At 39.0% G+C, this 18,580-nt stretch overlaps 1 protein-coding gene across 1 annotated transcript in view; it reads left to right on the top strand.

Moving 5' to 3' along the window:
- The window catches only part of LOC138000037 (transmembrane cell adhesion receptor mua-3-like), a 97,391-nt gene that overhangs the window by 44,396 nt on the left and 34,415 nt on the right, over window positions 1–18,580 (top strand). The window contains exons 39-73 of the mRNA XM_068846167.1: window positions 832–981; window positions 2,505–2,627; window positions 3,908–4,060; window positions 4,299–4,448; window positions 4,819–4,968; window positions 5,069–5,191; window positions 5,943–6,092; window positions 6,645–6,794; window positions 7,202–7,324; window positions 7,478–7,627; window positions 7,726–7,875; window positions 8,195–8,344; window positions 8,892–9,014; window positions 9,358–9,507; window positions 10,300–10,449; window positions 10,747–10,869; window positions 10,987–11,136; window positions 11,383–11,532; window positions 11,758–11,907; window positions 12,406–12,528; window positions 12,691–12,843; window positions 12,983–13,132; window positions 13,526–13,648; window positions 13,729–13,878; window positions 14,072–14,221; window positions 14,415–14,564; window positions 14,648–14,770; window positions 14,868–15,017; window positions 15,281–15,430; window positions 15,791–15,913; window positions 16,122–16,244; window positions 16,549–16,698; window positions 16,865–17,014; window positions 17,569–17,718; window positions 17,834–17,983. Of these exons, the coding sequence (XP_068702268.1) occupies window positions 832–981; window positions 2,505–2,627; window positions 3,908–4,060; window positions 4,299–4,448; window positions 4,819–4,968; window positions 5,069–5,191; window positions 5,943–6,092; window positions 6,645–6,794; window positions 7,202–7,324; window positions 7,478–7,627; window positions 7,726–7,875; window positions 8,195–8,344; window positions 8,892–9,014; window positions 9,358–9,507; window positions 10,300–10,449; window positions 10,747–10,869; window positions 10,987–11,136; window positions 11,383–11,532; window positions 11,758–11,907; window positions 12,406–12,528; window positions 12,691–12,843; window positions 12,983–13,132; window positions 13,526–13,648; window positions 13,729–13,878; window positions 14,072–14,221; window positions 14,415–14,564; window positions 14,648–14,770; window positions 14,868–15,017; window positions 15,281–15,430; window positions 15,791–15,913; window positions 16,122–16,244; window positions 16,549–16,698; window positions 16,865–17,014; window positions 17,569–17,718; window positions 17,834–17,983 (4,986 nt within the window). The remainder of the gene's footprint in view (window positions 1–831; window positions 982–2,504; window positions 2,628–3,907; window positions 4,061–4,298; window positions 4,449–4,818; window positions 4,969–5,068; window positions 5,192–5,942; window positions 6,093–6,644; window positions 6,795–7,201; window positions 7,325–7,477; window positions 7,628–7,725; window positions 7,876–8,194; window positions 8,345–8,891; window positions 9,015–9,357; window positions 9,508–10,299; window positions 10,450–10,746; window positions 10,870–10,986; window positions 11,137–11,382; window positions 11,533–11,757; window positions 11,908–12,405; window positions 12,529–12,690; window positions 12,844–12,982; window positions 13,133–13,525; window positions 13,649–13,728; window positions 13,879–14,071; window positions 14,222–14,414; window positions 14,565–14,647; window positions 14,771–14,867; window positions 15,018–15,280; window positions 15,431–15,790; window positions 15,914–16,121; window positions 16,245–16,548; window positions 16,699–16,864; window positions 17,015–17,568; window positions 17,719–17,833; window positions 17,984–18,580) is intronic.

The following is an 18,580-nucleotide window of genomic DNA, read 5'->3' as shown; positions in this document are numbered from 1 at the left end:
TATAAAAACGTTGCTATTTATGGCACTCGAAGTTGAATCTTTCTCATTCAGCTTAGATCAGTGTGCAACTATATGGATCATTGAAAAACACATAATAGAATTAGCAACCTTCTATAACGTTTGGGCGTCATCGGTGCGGATGAAGGGCAATCGAGGGGAAACACCATTAGAATGTAGGGAATGGTGAACCCTTTACCTATAAACGTTTTTGCGGTCTCCAGCATCATCCGGATCGATAGTGTCTACAATCCCTTCCAGCTTTGATGACGTCAAGGTTGGGTTCCCCATGCACGTTTGAACGTTTTGCAAACTTCGTGCAACACAATAATCGTTAGTTGTTGTCCTTCAGTAGCATATTTGGAGTAACTGTTCCAGGATCGAGTGAGGCCTAACACTACTGTGAAGTCTTTATACCCAATTATTCCATCAGAGATCAACCCTAGTATTGGAATGGGGCCCACACAAGGACAGAGAAAAACTCTGACCAGGGTGGGAATTGAAGTTTTTCAGAGTTTTTCTCTGTCCTTGTGTGGGCCCAATTCCAATACTAGGGTTGATCTCTGATGGAATAATTGGGTATAAAGACCTCACAGTAGTGTTAGGCCTCACTCGATCCTGGAACCGTTACAACACAATAATATCCAACAAAGGTACTAGAATTTCTCATGGTCTAAATCGTAACCAATGATGGGGTTTTCAATTGCAAGAAACTTAACGCTAGCAATCGGTGCAGTCCTTATATGACTTTTATATTTACGGCTTTTTATTTTCAAATGGCAATTACAAAAGACTCCCTTTCTTATTGAGATTCATCGTTTTGTTTTGCTTTAGATATAAACGAATGCCGCCCTGGTGAATTTTCTAAAGAACATCTGAATCTTTCTCACAACTGCCATGCTGACGCCGGATGTACCAATACAAAAGGATCATTCTTCTGCACATGTTTAAGTGGTTATTCTGGTAATGGAATCATGTGTACCGGTACGTTAAGTGAAAAATAATTTCTTTTCAAAATCCTGCATGCATGTGAACTCCTGATCCAGATGTAAGTTATGAAATCCTTTTCATCAGATGTTGTCAAAAGATAAGAGGGTCATTTCCAGTTAATAAGTCTCAAATAAATTCTTGCACAATGTTTTTTCTTAATTTACCGAAAGTAATTGACTTCTTCTCCACGCGTATCAATACAAAGGTTTTTCCACTAAACTGGGTTTCTTCACGAGTATAACGTATAACGTTTAGTATCATAAAATGTAATACGGAGTTAAGATGGAGGGACAATATCAAGAAGGGCATGAGCAAGCTAGACTTGACTGCGAGAAAAACAAGGGGCAGTACCAACTTAAGGAGAAGAATCAAGGCAACTAACACCGATTAGGGATCTGTACTGGAGTAGTAGAAGTAGTATGAGAAAATATAATAATCATTGGAAAAGTTATAGTATGTAATACAAGTAAACTGCACAAAGCATGATCCCGTTACGAGCATGCGTAAAGTGTGTTACCATTTTCAAGTTGGCTTGTATTTACAAGTACTGAAAACATGTGGCTGAATCATGCCAGTAGGTGAAGCTATAATCCTCGTAGTTATGAACGCAATTTTAGAGTTTGGTGAAAAAGCCGGGGTGCGGGGTGCCGGGTGCCGGGGTGCCGGGGTGCCGGGGTGCGGGGTGCGGGGTGCCGGGTGCCGGGGTCTGAAAACACGGGGTGACAAAATAAACTAAACAACGAAAACAACGTGTGAGCATTGCTACTCTAAAAAAACACTTTAATGGGAACTTAACTGGAACATTTCAACTGAAATATAGCAGTAAGTAAACGTATTGTGCTAATAAGTTGGTTCCAGCGGCTGAGAATACAATATATATTTAATGGAAAAAGGTTGACAAAAAATTCTTAGAGAAAATATCTAACAGTAACTAATTAAAACAAAGATCGATCGTTTGAAAAATACGGTTGAAATAACGAAATAAAATTATGTTATTATTTCATAATTATTTTTTCCAAGTTCAAATTGCCGGGAGAATTTTTATTCTAAAACGCCGCTTCAATGGGAACTCAACTGGAACATTTAAACGGGAACCCAGCAATAACGTTTTCTAACATATTTATCAACAGGTTGAAATCATAAAAATATTAGAAAAATCAATGTAGTATATAGAAAAAAGTTGCAAAGTTTTCAGGCTTCTCTACGCAACTGCTAACATTGCGTTCATAACTGCGAGGATCATAGCCTCACTCGATTTCATATCCGCAGTACAATATATGATTCCTTTCATATATCATTTCATTCGTTGAATCATGCAAATTGTTGTACTATATTCTTTTTTTTTCTTTCCTTTTTACAACAGGATTAGCGGAAAGGACTCCTGCAAATCTTAACTAGGCAACTAAACAAAGAATCGAAGACCTAAATGTTTTACCATGAGCAATATATTCAAAAGCGGAGAAATGTTTCAAACAAAATAAATGACGTGCTGTGTGTTCGTTTTGTTATATTTCCAGACATAGAGGAATGTACATCTGGAAAACACAATTGCCACGACGACGCCAACTGTACCAACACCAAAGGGTCATTCTATTGCACTTGTCTTAAGGGATACTCAGGAGATGGAGTCACGTGCGATGGTAAATGAAAATATGACGATGGACCTTATTCCAAAATGGCAGTCATTTTAGTATTCTTTTGTTTCCTTGCAAAGTGGCCCTTTTGGCCTCGCTTTCAAACGTAGAATTCAAAAGAATATTTCAGTCGGGGCGCAGCTTTTTACAACCTCTAATTTCACAGTGGATCCCTGTAAGACGCAGCTCTATTGTGTTTATGTCATGGTCCATTGTTTCTTTTGTATCCTTCTTTGTGTCAATTGTTTTCTGAACCAATCCCGAGAGTCGTTCCGAGAGCTGCGTGGCGGCCAGTATATTTAACTTTGAATGAGGCCAAAAGGGCCAATTTGCCTATCAAACAAAAGAATACTAAAATGACGGCCATTTTGGAATAAGGTGTATAGCAGCCGAGCGCATTCGATGTACATTTACTGAATTTGCTTAGCAGTAAGCACAGTTGCAATCACACACGCAGTCAACACAGTTGAGGTCTTTAACAATGAAATACATTCACCAAAATTCATATTAATTCGCTTCGTTTTAGTGTAGCAAACTTTTTTTTTCATCTGGCTGCCGTCACAAACGCAACACACCCGACAGTAAAAAAGGAAAGCTCGTGACGTGCCTACCAGTTCTACTGTTAAAGACAAAGTGTGACCCCAGTAACTATTATATATTTTTGATCAGATCATACATTTTGCTAAGTGTTTCTCTAAAAGTGCTTCTTCGATCAAAAAATTACTTCCTTATGCAGTTCATATTCAGTTCAAAGTGTGCTTGCTTGTCACTAGACCTGTGAAGTTTGAGGCCTTCGTTTTAAGCAGACGATTGTTTCTTTCTGGTTAAACGTTTTTAAATAGCGGTCAGGCATTACCAAATTAAATATCTTGAGAGAGCTGGGTCGAGGAAAAAATCACGTCAAACACTCATTTTCTCAAGAATGCACTGTGTATGTACAGAAACGGATTTGCATGGAGCACTGGAATCTCGAGATTTCAGACTGCTAAACTTGCGTTTTGCAAAGTAAATATGCTTCGTCAACGCAAGCTGTATTCTTAGTCAGGTGGTCTTTGACGTCATTCTCTCCTTCAGTTCAGGTTTGAATGCGAGAGGTGGCTGACCGTAACATCCAAAGCCAGAACTCAGAGTAAAAACCTTTGAATCCAAATTAGAGCTTCTTAATTTGAAGGAAAAGAAAAGGGAATTTTTGATCGTAGTGGCACTTGAAGGAACATTAAGTACACTGTCATCTTGTTAGGAACTCAAAGTATCTTGAAAAACTGTTTTTACGTCTTTTTGGCCAGACATAAATGAATGTCATGTTGGAAGTTTATCTCGCGATCACATTGGTAACTACTCACACAACTGCCATGTTGACGCCAACTGTACCAACACCAAAGGATCGTTTTACTGTACGTGTCGTACGGGATACTCAGGAGATGGAGTCACGTGTGTTGGTGAGTACAAGATAATTCATTCATCAGTGCTGAGCAAACAACACGACTGTATTATTACTTAGAAAACAATTCTAGAGAATGTGTTCCTACAATATTTCGTGAAAAGAATATAACACGAGTAACCGTGACAAGCCCGGAAAGAGCAACTTTTACTGATGCAATAACTAAACAAACATAAATACAAGTAAAGTAAGGGGGAAATGACGCTGATTTTTTTTATTTGTTTATGTCACTTTAGATGTTAACGAATGTTATCCTGATGAAATATCTGATGCATATCGGCATCTTAAGCACAACTGCCATGCTGATGCTGAATGTACAAACACCAAAGGATCGTTTTACTGCAACTGCCTCTTTGGTTACTCTGGTGATGGAGTCACGTGTTCTGGTAAAGATAGAGATACATAAAGTAACCTTTTAGCAGCTAGTTTAACCAATGTTTTTGCAACAGAACAAAGGCTACAGGAGGAATGAAAACAACAGATTATTAAGTGCAGTTCGTGGGTATATTATTTCACTGTAAAACACTTTAGTTTAGTCTCGGGTCCAACGACATAGGGCCAATTTAGAGGCGAAGCTGATTTTGGTATGTAAATTAAGCACAGACCGTAAAACGAAAGTTAACTATGACGTGTTATGTGATCGCGTAGTACGTCTTATTAAATTTTTTATTGATGGTTTTCTTGTTTTACCTAACTAAGCCTCGGCAACCACAACATATATTATAAGGCCTCTAACTCATTTCGTATCCGTAATAGATATCAATGAATGCGATCCATCTGGTTTATCGCCTGAATACAAAGACCTGGCCAATCTTTGTGACGCTGAAGCCAATTGCACAAACGCTAAAGGTTCTTACAATTGTGGCTGTCAACAGGGATTCGCGGGCAGCGGAAAAGATTGTAACGGTAAGCCGAAGATTTGCAGACGAGAAAAGTCATCTTTATTTTCTAAGCCACAAATATTTCATTCGGATAGGATCAACTTAACTTTTTTGCGCTTTTGAAGATATCGATGAATGTTCATCTGGAAGTCATAATTGTCACATTGATGCCAACTGTACCAATACCAAAGGATCGTTCTACTGCACGTGTCGAAAGGGATACTCTGGAGATGGCGTCACGTGTATTGGTGAGTGTTAACAGGGCCCAGCTGTTCAAAAGCCGATTAACACTAATCCCAGCATAAAAATTAACCAAGGGTTAGGTTTAATTAACCAAGGCGTTTTTTTCTCTACTCCCAAATGCTGTTCAACGCTGATACAAAAGTTCGGCAAAACTTTACATTAGAAGAAGTCAATCTTGAAAAACAAAAATAAGCAAAAGAAACTTTCACCAAAAAGTTGAAAACCTGATGAAAAAGAGTTTACGCTACTCCTGGATTAAGTTAATCGGCTTTCGAACAACCGGGCCCGGAGAGTAGAAGTTCCACATGATTATACCATATCTTTATTTTCCATCAGATTGGAGAGTAGCTTGTTACGACTTGTATCTCCCAACCATGTTAAACTAGAAAGAACAGACTACAACACCGCGAACTCCATGTCGTGCAATTTGCGAATAGAATGTGGGTTTTTAGCGTCCCAAAGAGTTATGAAAATTTGTTATGGGAGTACAGTTTACCGTCCAGATCCCATTTAGGCAGGACTTACTCCTCGGTTTTTTTGAGGGCAGTCCAAGGGCAGAACCAACTGAGCCAACCAGAGGGAATAGTGCTGTAAGCTTAAGGAGTTTCGCGTGAAAAAAGTGGTCTGACAACTTATATTCACGATGTCCAAACGATTGCTAAATTCGAAGTCCACAAAAAAGGAGTTGTTTAACGAAGAATCTATGACAGCTTTATGTTTCTTTTCTTTTTTTTTTTTCATTCTCATCTTATAAAGATATAATTGAGTGCGACGACAAGAATCTAGCGCCTCAACACAGAAATTACTCCCACAATTGTCATGATGATGCCAACTGCACCAATACAAACGGATCCTTCTACTGCACGTGTCAGACGGGATACTCTGGGGATGGAGTTATATGTTCAGGTAAACTGGGAAGTTGTGGGTTTACAGAAAAATGGAATTGTGAATGAAACACATTACAATCGTCCGTTATTCGATCCATGATCATGATATCAAGCAATAAATGACTGCGCCGTCCTGTTTGATCCTCCAACGTCGAAATCCCTTCGCCAATGTGTATATCGTTTGGCTTGGAATTAAACCAAGTACTCCAACAGTTTTTTTCCTGAATATCTGTTGTATGTTCGAGTTGGGCCCGGGATTTTCGAAAAACACCTTTGTGATTTAAGTCATGGGGCATCTACACTCATGACCACTCTATTTAACGTGTTGGCAGTAAATGAAATTGCGAAGAGGTTCTGTTTACACTACGTTCCCTACTTCCGAAGTAGTATATGATGCTTTTTACTTGCTTTTTATCATCTTCATCGCCACAGCACGGAACTCGCGATTAAACTGATGTACAGTACAAGATTGTCATTATGAAATAGTCATTTGAAGTTGAAAAAACGGTCCCTTTGTGATAATATTTCTCGTTCACTGGAGTATTTTGACCCGTCATTTCTTGCATTTCAGACGTAGACGAGTGTATTCCGGAGCAATTGTCAAATCAGTATTATCATCTCGGGCATGACTGTCACACTGATGCCAACTGTACAAATGCAAAGGGATCGTTCTACTGTACTTGTTTGACTGGTTATTCTGGTAATGGAGTGGAATGTACAGGTAGGTGCTGGTGACTGATCCGCATATCACCATGCGCGGAGGTATATAAGTGGCGCAATTTTCATCATTATAAATAGATATTTTATGTTTGGACTCACAATAATGATAAGCTAAACGTGTATCTTGAATCTTAAATTGCAGTAAAGAAAATGGTCTTCGACAAAATCCTTTGTCTGCAAATATGAGCTTTGTTTTAAACGCTTGAAAACTCCTGATCCATATGTTTTAAAACACCTCTTTAAGAAGCATGTGATTGGCAGTAAAGCAAATTGGATTAAAAGAAAATAGGAAAATAAACGGCATAAAACGCCAAGTTGGGCACATCGTGCCATTGCAGAAGCTGATTTCTGGGGTATTTGTCGGGTTAAGAAATTGCAAGAGAATATAATAACACATTTCCTTTTTAGATATCGAGGAATGCGCTTCTGAAAAAGACAATTGTCACACTGACGCTAACTGTACCAACACCAAAGGGTCATTCTATTGTGCATGTCACCATGGTTTCTCTGGAGATGGTGTCACATGCGTGGGTAAGTGGAGTTTTAGGGACAGGAGAAACAGATATACTTTTTGTATGAATAAAGGTTAATTTGCAGAAACAGGATGATTTAATATTCACACGAGGTAAAAGCTATAATAGCTGGCCCTTAGTATAGCTGTTATGTTTAATTTATATTTTTTAGATGTAAACGAATGCTTTCCTGATCATATATCCAAGGACTACTTTCATCTCCATCATAACTGTCATGAAGATGCTAACTGTACCAACACCAAAGGTTCATTCTACTGCACGTGCCATACGGGATACTCTGGAGATGGAGTCACGTGTGAAGGTAAAATGCCTGAGTTTACTTCTTACCCAAAGCGTTTAGTCAGTCCAATCCAGGGTGTAGATGTGTTTCACTCGGTATCTGCGTTTTCTTTGTTCTAGATGTAAACGAATGCTATCCTGAAAAAATATCCAAAGATTATCGCCATCTTAAAAATAACTGCCACGTTGACGCCAACTGTACTAACACAAATGGATCGTTCTATTGCACGTGTCATACGGGATACTCTGGAGATGGAGTTGCATGTGTGGGTAGGTCATTTTATGATTTAGTGCCTTTATGCTGTTGAAATTGGTCTTCTTGCCAACTTACCTAAACATTTCACCTGAACACGAAGCCGGCAAACTGCACATTTCCTAGCTTAAAGTACTGCACGTCATTCACTATTGCAGGCGCTCCAGGTACGCTTTTCAGACGGACTTAAGGAATGTTTTCCCGAACCCAAAAATGCGTTCACAAGATACCGTCAAATTAACATATTGAAATATGACAGACTATGTGAAGAACATAATCGGTCCAAAATTACCTTTAGAATGTACATGTATGTTAACGCGATTTCTTACAAAATAGACATTGACGAATGCAGCCCACTTGGATTATCCTCTGATTACCAGCAGTTAGCTCACAAATGCCACGATGATGCCAATTGTACTAATACCAAGGGATCCTACTACTGTACGTGTCAAGTCGGGTATTCCGGCCCTGGGGAATATTGCACTGGTGAATATTCTTTTATATCATTTAAAGTAATAGGGAAAAGGTATGAAGAGATCGTCAATCAAGATATATTTTCGAAGGTTAACACAAAAAGCCTGGAATTGTCTCCATTCGGTGAAGAGAAGAAATGTATGGGAAAGTGTGTGATATCATTTGTGTCATCATATCAGAGAATCCAAAGTCGAATTAGGAAATAATACTAAACAGCTGGTCAGCGAGACATAATCGTCTTTTGCGTTCGATGTTTTGTAATTCGTTTGGGATAAAACGTATGATTAATTGACAAAATGCATTTCAGACACCAATTCACCCGCTATTATTCTCGAGCTTGATGCACAGTGGATTAGTGGTGAGAGCAGTGCTCTTGTTTGGGCGCTTGATCAGATCTCTCTCGTAGCTTAAGGACGATCTCTTGCAAATGCTTATTGCTTGTGGAATTCAGTCTCTACTGTGATTTGTACATATTTGTTTGAAGATGGAGATTACTTAACTACTCATTCAAAGTAATAGGAGTGAAAATATCAATATTTCAACATTCTCTTTCTCTAAGATATTGACGAGTGTGGAACTGGAGTGCACAACTGCAATGCTGATGCCAAATGTACTAACACCAAAGGGTCATTTTACTGTACCTGTCATACAGGATTCTCCGGGGATGGAGTCACTTGTGTTGGTAAGACCAGAAAGTGTTCCATCGTTTCCAAAAAAGATAATCTAAAACTTGAATCACTAATATCCGAACGTCTAAATTCTTCATAATGATCTAGTAGATTTCCCTATTTGCACATTATCTAATCCAGAAAGCTGCCCATGTTTCACTGACAGGATTAACCATGAACATTTTCCATGTAGTTAATTTTCAAAAAATTGCATTTCACACTTATTCAGTACAATATCTCATGATCACGAAGTAATCTCGTACCACAAGCTGAAGCCTCAAAGCGTCGTAAGTTCTTATCTTCATAGTCTGTGGCTTTGAACACGTTTTTAACACATACATTATGGCTTCATTGCAGATATTGCTGAATGTGATGACAAATCGCTATCTTCCGATCATAGTTATTATGCTCACAACTGCCACGTGGATGCGAATTGTACCAACACCAAAGGATCATTCTATTGCACTTGTCATACGGGATACTCTGGAGATGGCATTATTTGTACAGGCAAGTGAGGCTAAAAAATTCTCATCGAAGATTGAAGAAACGTAAAGACGACTGCAGCCAGTTGTTTTGAAGTAAACGTGTTCTTTGTCGCGTCCAAAAATTGGGCTCTCTTTCGGAGACTGACTGGTAACCAATCTGTACTGAAACCTACCATTTAATGATCATCTGTCTGTCTTTCCTTGGCACCGACAGGATCACCTGCTCACAGACGATCCTTTTTACTGTATTTGGACGACTTGTTTCATGACTGACTGACCCGATTGTAGTGCTTTACTTGCGATGCAGCAATGTGATTGCAAAGGGAATACCAAGGCTGATCGTCCATGAATGAGTCCAGTATTCAAATGTAATAGTCTAAACCTTTTCATGACTTCAAGGGACAGTTTACATGGAAGGAAGGAGATCCTAGCACAAGAAAGATCCGATAAGATAGATCATCCTTGTGTTTGCTTTTTGTTACTCTGTTTCGAAGGTTCATACTTGGCGCTTGTGCTTGCATCCTTCTGGCTACAGGATACTCCATTTAGTCGAAATATCCTACTAGTACCGAAAATCAGACATGACGGAGGGACGAGCCTTCATCTTCTTGGTTTGTCCAATTACCAACCATACTTCCAACTGAAACCTCTGCATCGCTATGTACAACCAGGGTAATAGTTTATCCCCATGTAGTAACTCTCGAGATCAAGGATCTACCTTCTCCCAAGTAAACAGCCCGCAGAAGCAAGACACTATTTTCAGCACAGCTGTCATTTCCAAACACATGACTTAGCTTTCCTTTTGTTTCTTCAGACTTGGATGAGTGTTTTCCAGATGAAATATCAAAGGAATATGAACTTTTTGCCCACAACTGCCATGCAGATGCCAACTGCACCAACACAAAGGGATCATTCTATTGCACGTGTCTAAATGGTTATTCTGGAGATGGAGTCTCTTGTGTCGGTACGTTAGATCACTATGCACTTGCTTAATTCACTTTAAGAAACTCCTGATCCATTGCAATTATAACTTTGATTGGTGGAATGTACAGTCGTAAGATATACTTTTAAAATGGTTAATAATTAAAGGCTCTCATGCTATCACTGGCGATTAAAAATTGCATTGCTCAGTGACAAATCCCGGCTTATTCGCTCTCACATCACTTTTCTTTGTAACCCAAAACGTTTAATGTTAACATCTGATAATAGGCTAATCAGACAAGCGGTAATTATTTATTGATATTAACGTGAAAACTTTCAGACACAGAAGAATGCGTCACAGAGACAGACAACTGTCACGTTGACGCTAACTGCACCAATACGGATGGCTCGTTCTACTGCACTTGTCAACATGGTTATTCAGGAGACGGAGTCGAGTGTGCTGGTAAGCAGTGAGAATTGATTTACCATGTAGACTTGCTTTTTGCCAGATTCCGAGGTGTTGCGACTTAGAAAGTCGGGTGATGAGCAAGATAGCAAAGTCATTGTTTTTCTGTTTTAGACGTCGACGAATGTTTCCCAAGTCGCATATCCAAGGAGTACATCTTTCTTGCCCACAACTGTCATGCGGACGCCAATTGTACAAACACCAAAGGATCATACTATTGCGAGTGCCATACTGGTTACTCTGGAGACGGAGTCACGTGTGTTGGTAATTATGTGGAACCTTCTCTGTATTGACGCGCGCACATTCGGAAACCCAAACTTCACTAATTGATAGAGCCTAAGAGGGGTTAAAACTTTAAGGTCGTAACATTGCTTTTTGAAAAGCCCGGCAATGTCTGAACTTGTGGGAGCCAGACTATGAAATTTGATTTGGTGCATCAAAATTCTGTCGATCCCGAAGGCTATAAGAGCTTAAAATAAACGTAAATTGAACATATTAATTGCATTTTAGATGTCAATGAGTGTTTCCCGGATCTGATACCCACTGGCTACCAGCATCTTCGTCACAACTGTCATGGCGATGCCAACTGTTCAAATACGGAAGGATCGTTCTACTGCAAGTGTCATACAGGATACTCCGGAGATGGAGTCGCTTGTGTTGGTATGATTGAAGTGTTCATACATATTATGAGTTGTTCATAAAAATTCAAAGAAAATCTTGGGCTCACTCTTGGTCAGTAACTCAAGTATTAATTGTCTTCAGAGGGTGCAAAAGCCAAATCTTGGATCTGAACACCGAAATTGAATTCCATTCTAAGAAGTCTACAAAATTGTGCTTGTTTTGATGTTTCTTGGACATGATTAGTACTTGTTTTCTTTCCTTTAGATGTCGACGAATGTAACCCATCCGGGTTACCCTCTGAGTACCAGAAATTAGGAAATCTCTGCCACAACGATGCTAACTGTACAAACACCAAAGGATCTTATTATTGTACATGTCTCCAGGGTTATTCTGGAGAAGGGTTTTCATGTGAAGGTGAATAAATTATTGACAGGTAGAATAAATCATAACTGAATAGAGTGTAAGTTGTAGTGCTAAGTTTTTACCCCATATGAAACATGTGAGCGTTAGCCCTACTGATGGAAACGGGCCCACACAAGGACAGAGAAATTCTCTGACCAGTGTGGGAATTGAACCCACGACCTTCGGATTAGATTACCGCTGCTCTACCGACTGAGCTACAAGGTCAGACGGAGCAGGCCGTGGGAACTGAAGATCGTAAAGTCACGGCAATGAACATGTACAAGTACAAGGGAGGATTACGTTTTTGCAAACGTTGGCCGTGTAGCACTTACATTTCAACAGACTTAACTGAATAGAGTGTAAGGTGAAGTGCTAAGTCATAACCAAACTTCAAAGGAATCCAAAAGGTAGCAGGAAGTGATTAATTAAACCTTTTAAGAAACAAATCAATGAATTGCCACAAGGAACGGATTTACAGGACATAAACGTTTCGTATTCATTTTTTGCTAGATATCGATGAATGCGCCTCTGGAACACACAATTGCCACGCTGACGCTAATTGCACCAATTCTAAAGGGTCCTTCTTCTGCACATGTCATACCGGATACTCTGGAGATGGAGTCATGTGTGTTGGTGAGGTTTTCCAAATGATCAGTGACAATCAACGTCATCTTCTCATGTAAAGAAATAATGCCGATTGAGTTCTTGGGAAAATACACACAACTTTCTTCAATTCTCGACTATTGCAATGAAAAACCTTTGAAAAACGATTGTTTTCTTGATTTTCGCCATTAGATATCAATGAATGTCATGCCGAGAGCTTGGCTGTTGAACATTATAGCAACTACTCACACAACTGCCATGCCGATGCCAACTGTACCAACACCAAAGGATCTTTCTACTGCACTTGTGATACAGGATACTCTGGAGATGGTGTTACGTGTATAGGTGAGCGACGAAATCCCCAGAATACATTCATTTTTTCTTAAACGTAGCCGCCAATAGAAACATGACCACGTGATATCTTATCTGTTTCCATTCGTCTGTGGTAAAAGGGTTTGTCTTACGTCTATTCTTTTCTTCGTAGATGTCAATGAGTGCTTCCCTGATCACATTTCAAATGAATATCAGCATCTCGCTCACAACTGCCATCCCGATGCCAATTGTACCAACACTAAAGGATCATTTTATTGCATGTGCTTAAATGGTTTTTCTGGTAATGGAGTGAATTGTGTGGGTGAGTTTGGCATTGGAAATAAACTGGGTTTGTTGTAAGTTCTGTTGTTTGTGGCGTAAATTGTGGCACCATAACAACTAATCGCACTAACTCCTGATCCATTTTAAATTAAGTTACATTAAGGATTTTCTAGAAACTAATACTAATGTGATAATGTTAAAATTAATTAACCATACTCACTTTTCTTTCTTTAATCGGAAAGTGCAAAACAACCGATTATGCTCCACTCGTTCAAGGAGATTTCGATTACAAACAGCTAACCCAGATTAACTTAAATTCTTGGTTATGGAAAAACTCGAATCACAGTGGAAAGTGGAATATAATTACATTATAGCGATGGCTGTTTACTTAATAAGAATGAGTGTTCTATTTATTTTCTATTGGCTTTTTAAGATATCGAGGAATGCGCAACAAATACGGACAACTGTCATGCTGACTCTAATTGTACCAACACCAAGGGATCATTCTACTGCGCATGTCACCATGGTTACTTCGGAGATGGAGTCACCTGTTATGGTACCCTTATTACTTTTATCACTTGAAGCCGCTAGCATGTCACTTGCCTTTCACTCAAGTATGAATTTTTATATCTTCAGATGTAAATGAGTGTTTCCCTGATGAAATTCCCATGAATTACAGTCGTCTCCGCCATAACTGTCATGGTGATGCCAACTGTACAAATACCAAGGGGTCGTTCTACTGCACGTGCCATACGGGATATTCTGGAAATGGAGTCATGTGTGTTGGTAAATTGAGAGAACCTAGTGTCTTTATTGTAAGATTTTTAAGGCGGGTCTGCTTTTAACTGCTTTGTATTTCAAAGTGGATACTGTCCAGATTACTCTTTCTTGATAGCTGATTCTTCACAACAATTTGTAAAAAGTTGTCGTAATGGTGGCATAATGTCTTATAATTTTTGTATTTTTATTCTTATTTCAGATATTGATGAATGTTTCCCTGATCGAATATCAGACAAATATATTGATTTTGCCCACAACTGTCATGTTGATGCCAACTGTTCTAATTCAAGGGGTTCCTTTCAATGCACGTGTCATACAGGATACTCTGGAGATGGTGTCATGTGTGTTGGTAATGCATCCGACCATCAACATTCTATTTTAGGGACTTTGATGAGTTTTGATCTATTTTGATATACTTGGACTTTTAAATTCGCTGAGAAGAGACCTAAAATGACAATTTCTGGTTTTGAATTATTTAATCGGTCTCAAAATATTTCTTTTTGTTTACCTTGAATCCTTTGTTTAAAATTGTTATCATTTAGACGTAGATGAATGTGAACCATCCAGATTGTCTTCAGAACATGCATACCTGGCCAACGTTTGTCATGAGGATGCCAATTGTACCAACACCAAAGGGTCGTATGATTGCGACTGCGAAGAAGGCTACTACGGAAGTGGACGAGAATGCAAAGGTACTTAGCCAATGGAAGCTAATCTCGGTAAATCTAGTAGCTAAAATGGGAAGTTACTCGGATAGCTATTTTGTTTTATGCAGACGTAGACGAGTGCACATCCGGAGTTCATAACTGTCACACAGACGCCAACTGCACCAACACCAAAGGGTCATTCTACTGCACTTGTCATACGGGATACTCTGGAGATGGAGTCACCTGTCAAGGTATTTTAGTATAATCAGCATGTGTTTTAAAGTGGAAAACATGTAAACGTTTGGTGTGATGCTTCTCTCTTACCTTCATTTATCTCATTTCATTTAGATATCAGCGAGTGTCAGACGGAAGCATTGGCCCCTTACCATTACAATTATTCCCACAACTGTCATGCTGATGCCAACTGTAGCAACACCAGAGGATCTTTCTTTTGCACGTGTCATACCGGATACTCTGGAGATGGCGTTTTTTGCGACGGTAGACAATTCAAAAGCGTTTTTTATTTGATTACAAGACGTTTTACAGGTCTATGAGTACGTCATTCTTTTTGTTTACCTCATCTTCATTGCAATCATTTTCATCGTCATCGCCATCATTATCAAAATGAGTAACAGCAACATGAACATCATCAACATAACGTCATCTTTATTTAATGAAAACCTTAGATTTAATTTGGAAAATGTATAGAAAGAAAATTGTGATTGCGGCAAGTGCTATAATAATTTTTTCCCCCTTGGCAGATATAAACGAATGCTACAAAGACGATATATCATCGAAATATGCCCATCTCGCACACAACTGCCACGAAGATGCAAACTGTACTAATACCAAGGGATCTTTTTATTGCACATGCCTCAATGGGTATTCTGGCAACGGTGTCTCATGTGATGGTACGTATACGTAACTGACAACCATTCCAAGCCATCGGTTGCCCAGCGTGAAAGCGCAACTGACACACTCAAGACAAAAGTTCTGCGAGACAGCAAAACAATGTATAAAAAGTGCATTTCAAATAAGTTCTATCTTCGCCGGACGTGCACCCGTCTGTTTTTTATATATTTATTATTCTTATTTTTATTCTTGCTTTTTTCGTGGCTTAATTTAACCAGCTTGAGTTAAGCATTAATTGTCTAACAAACTAACTCCTGATCCATAACTATTAACTATGTCTAACGAATTTGCTTCGCTTCTTTGCCGTCAACAAAAACATCCATTATTCGGTTGCTTCATGTTTTTTTTTCTTATGCTAGACATTGAGGAGTGTTACTCAGACATGGACAATTGCCATGCTGATGCCAACTGCACCAACACAAAAGGATCGTTCTTCTGTATGTGTCACACAGGGTACACTGGGAATGGTGTGCTATGTAGAGGTATGAACAAATCTTGGTGTGAGGTATAGGGTAGTTAGTATGGGGTAGGTAGTATGGGGAACTTTATGACGCGATTAGTTCGAGTTGAGCAATGTTTATAGGAGCACCCCAAGCGTTGGAAACACGTTTACTGACAGAACATTACCGTGAAAGTGGCAATATTAAATCCTCTTATTGATGCGCACATATTCCTATTACTACGTTTCAGACATAAATGAATGTGTTGGTGGAACTCACAACTGCCATGTTGATTCTAACTGCTCTAACACAAAGGGCTCGTTTTACTGCACTTGCCTTTTGGGTTATTCAGGGGATGGCGTCAGCTGTGTAGGTATGTACGGATTCAAAATCGTGGATAGACTTAGATTAAAGTAGCCCTAAACATCCAAATTTACAATCCCAATCACAGTCGAATGTAATCTATGTAACCTTTTGAACACTAGATAAATCATCTGAAACCAAACTGGCTTTAATATGTTATTTGTATCTATAAAAATCGTGGATTGATCTCAGAATTTAAGAATTCCAGAGAAATGTTATCTTATGCTATTTTCCAATTGCTAGAGTACAGTATAATCTCTAACACATGGCAACTAATCTGTTATTAAGGCATTATTTTTGCTCCTTTTTTTCAGATATTAACGAGTGTTTTCCTAGTGATATTTCCAGTGAATATAAAGAACTTGCCCATAACTGTCACAATGACGCAAACTGTACTAACACCAAAGGCTCATTTTACTGCTCGTGCCACAGCGGATATTCTGGTGATGGAGTCACATGCGAAGGTGAGTATAACTTTTCAGTCGGCCTTATTTAACACTCGATAGATTTGTTGGCACCCAGCTACGTACTAACCAAAATATCCTCTTCTTTTTTGAGCTGAAGAAATCAGGAGAGCTGGTTTTTGGAGGTTCCTATTCATAATGGTTTTGACACGGTCTTATTTTTCAGACATCAATGAATGTTCTCCAGGCGGATTGTCTTCAGATTATAAGCACTTGAACCACATTTGCCACGATGATGCAAATTGTACTAACACCAAAGGATCCTATTATTGCAGCTGTTTGTTGGGATATTCGGGAGATGGGGTCACTTGCCAAGGTAATCCGCATAATATAGGTCCGCACTTTCTCTAAAATTCGACTTGGTCAGCCCGCTGATAGGCCTGAGGAAGAACCGTGTTCTTGGGTATTCCAAAGGCTCAGAAATAATGCTTAGATTTCGATCATACTTCGCATCATGGCTTTGACAACACCTCTGGCATTTTTCAGATGTATCGACCTTGAGATTGCAGCACAAGGGCAACCCCTCCAAAAAATTATGTTTTGCACATGCTGGCAATTGAAAATTCGTACTTGCAGTCATACTCACAAATCATTTTTACTTATGCAAAGATCTCATAATAGACGAACGTAATAACTTTTGTAGATAAAATTGTCGTACAAATATGTTGGAATGCTTCAAATTTGATTAGAGGTTGCCATTAACTTGCTCCTTGCATTTTTAAAAGCCGCACAACATAATGGCCCCAACTATTACCTATGATCTGTTCCAGTGCGTACCGTGGTAAATTGCAAGTCAGGGTTACGGTGCGATGTGAAGCAGCTTTCAGTTCTTAAGGAAGTGACTTAACCATTAACTATCTTTATTATCAGACATAGATGAATGCTTCCCTGCTGACATTTCGGATGAGTATAAACATCTTGCTCACAATTGTCACAATGACGCAAATTGTACAAACACCAAAGGATCATTTTATTGCACGTGCAACACTGGATTCAGTGGAGATGGAGTTGAATGCGTAGGTAGGTCTACACTTTGCAACAGTAAGTACAGTATTGTATTTCGACATTTCCTTCGCTAGAGTCATACATGAAGTGAAAACGAACTTCTCGTGGTTGTTCTTTGCTTGTTTTACAGATATTAATGAATGTCAATCGGCTGATTTAGCCCCATTCCACAACCATCTCGCCCATAACTGCCACAATGATGCCAATTGTACAAACACAAACGGGTCTTTCTTCTGTACTTGTCATACGGGATACTCTGGAGATGGAGTATCATGTGTAGGTATGTTAATGAGGTAAAAAACTATGGTAACGAACTTAAATTGCCCAGAGCTTATTCCATGCTATTTGCATTGGATAGTCAAGGTACAGATGGGTGTTCATCATTTGTTTACGATTCGCGTAATAGTGAGTGATGTAAAGTGATTTAGGCACCAAGAACGTTGCCAAAAATCTAGATAAGCCATATGACAGGGGCACCCAACGTCAATTTTCGGAAAATATCTGTTCGGCAGACGATTTGAGATCTAGAATTTTCGGAACAATTGTTGTAAAATTTCTTGCTTGCCTGCCTCTCCTAGGATTTTTGAACATCTGAAAAATGGTATAATTGCCTATTTTTAAGGGATTTAAAAGGTCACCTACAATTTTCGGGAGCCTTTTTTCTGGCTGAAATTTTCGAAAAGGTAAGTTTTGATCCCTATAGTTTTCGGATCACTAGACTTTCAGCTAGGAAATCCGAACAGATGAAAAATTTTTATAGGGGATAAAAATATGCCTATATCTACCGTTTAAATACTAAAATACGTTTAAAAATGCCATGTTTAAGTGGTTTTTAACTATATTCTCGTTGGGTGCCCCTGATATGACTACGTGTCTT

Source organism: Montipora foliosa, chromosome 4 (genome assembly GCF_036669935.1).
Source record: "Montipora foliosa isolate CH-2021 chromosome 4, ASM3666993v2, whole genome shotgun sequence".
Lineage (NCBI taxonomy): Eukaryota > Metazoa > Cnidaria > Anthozoa > Scleractinia > Acroporidae > Montipora > Montipora foliosa.
This window is presented reverse-complemented; position numbering and strand designations above follow the sequence as displayed.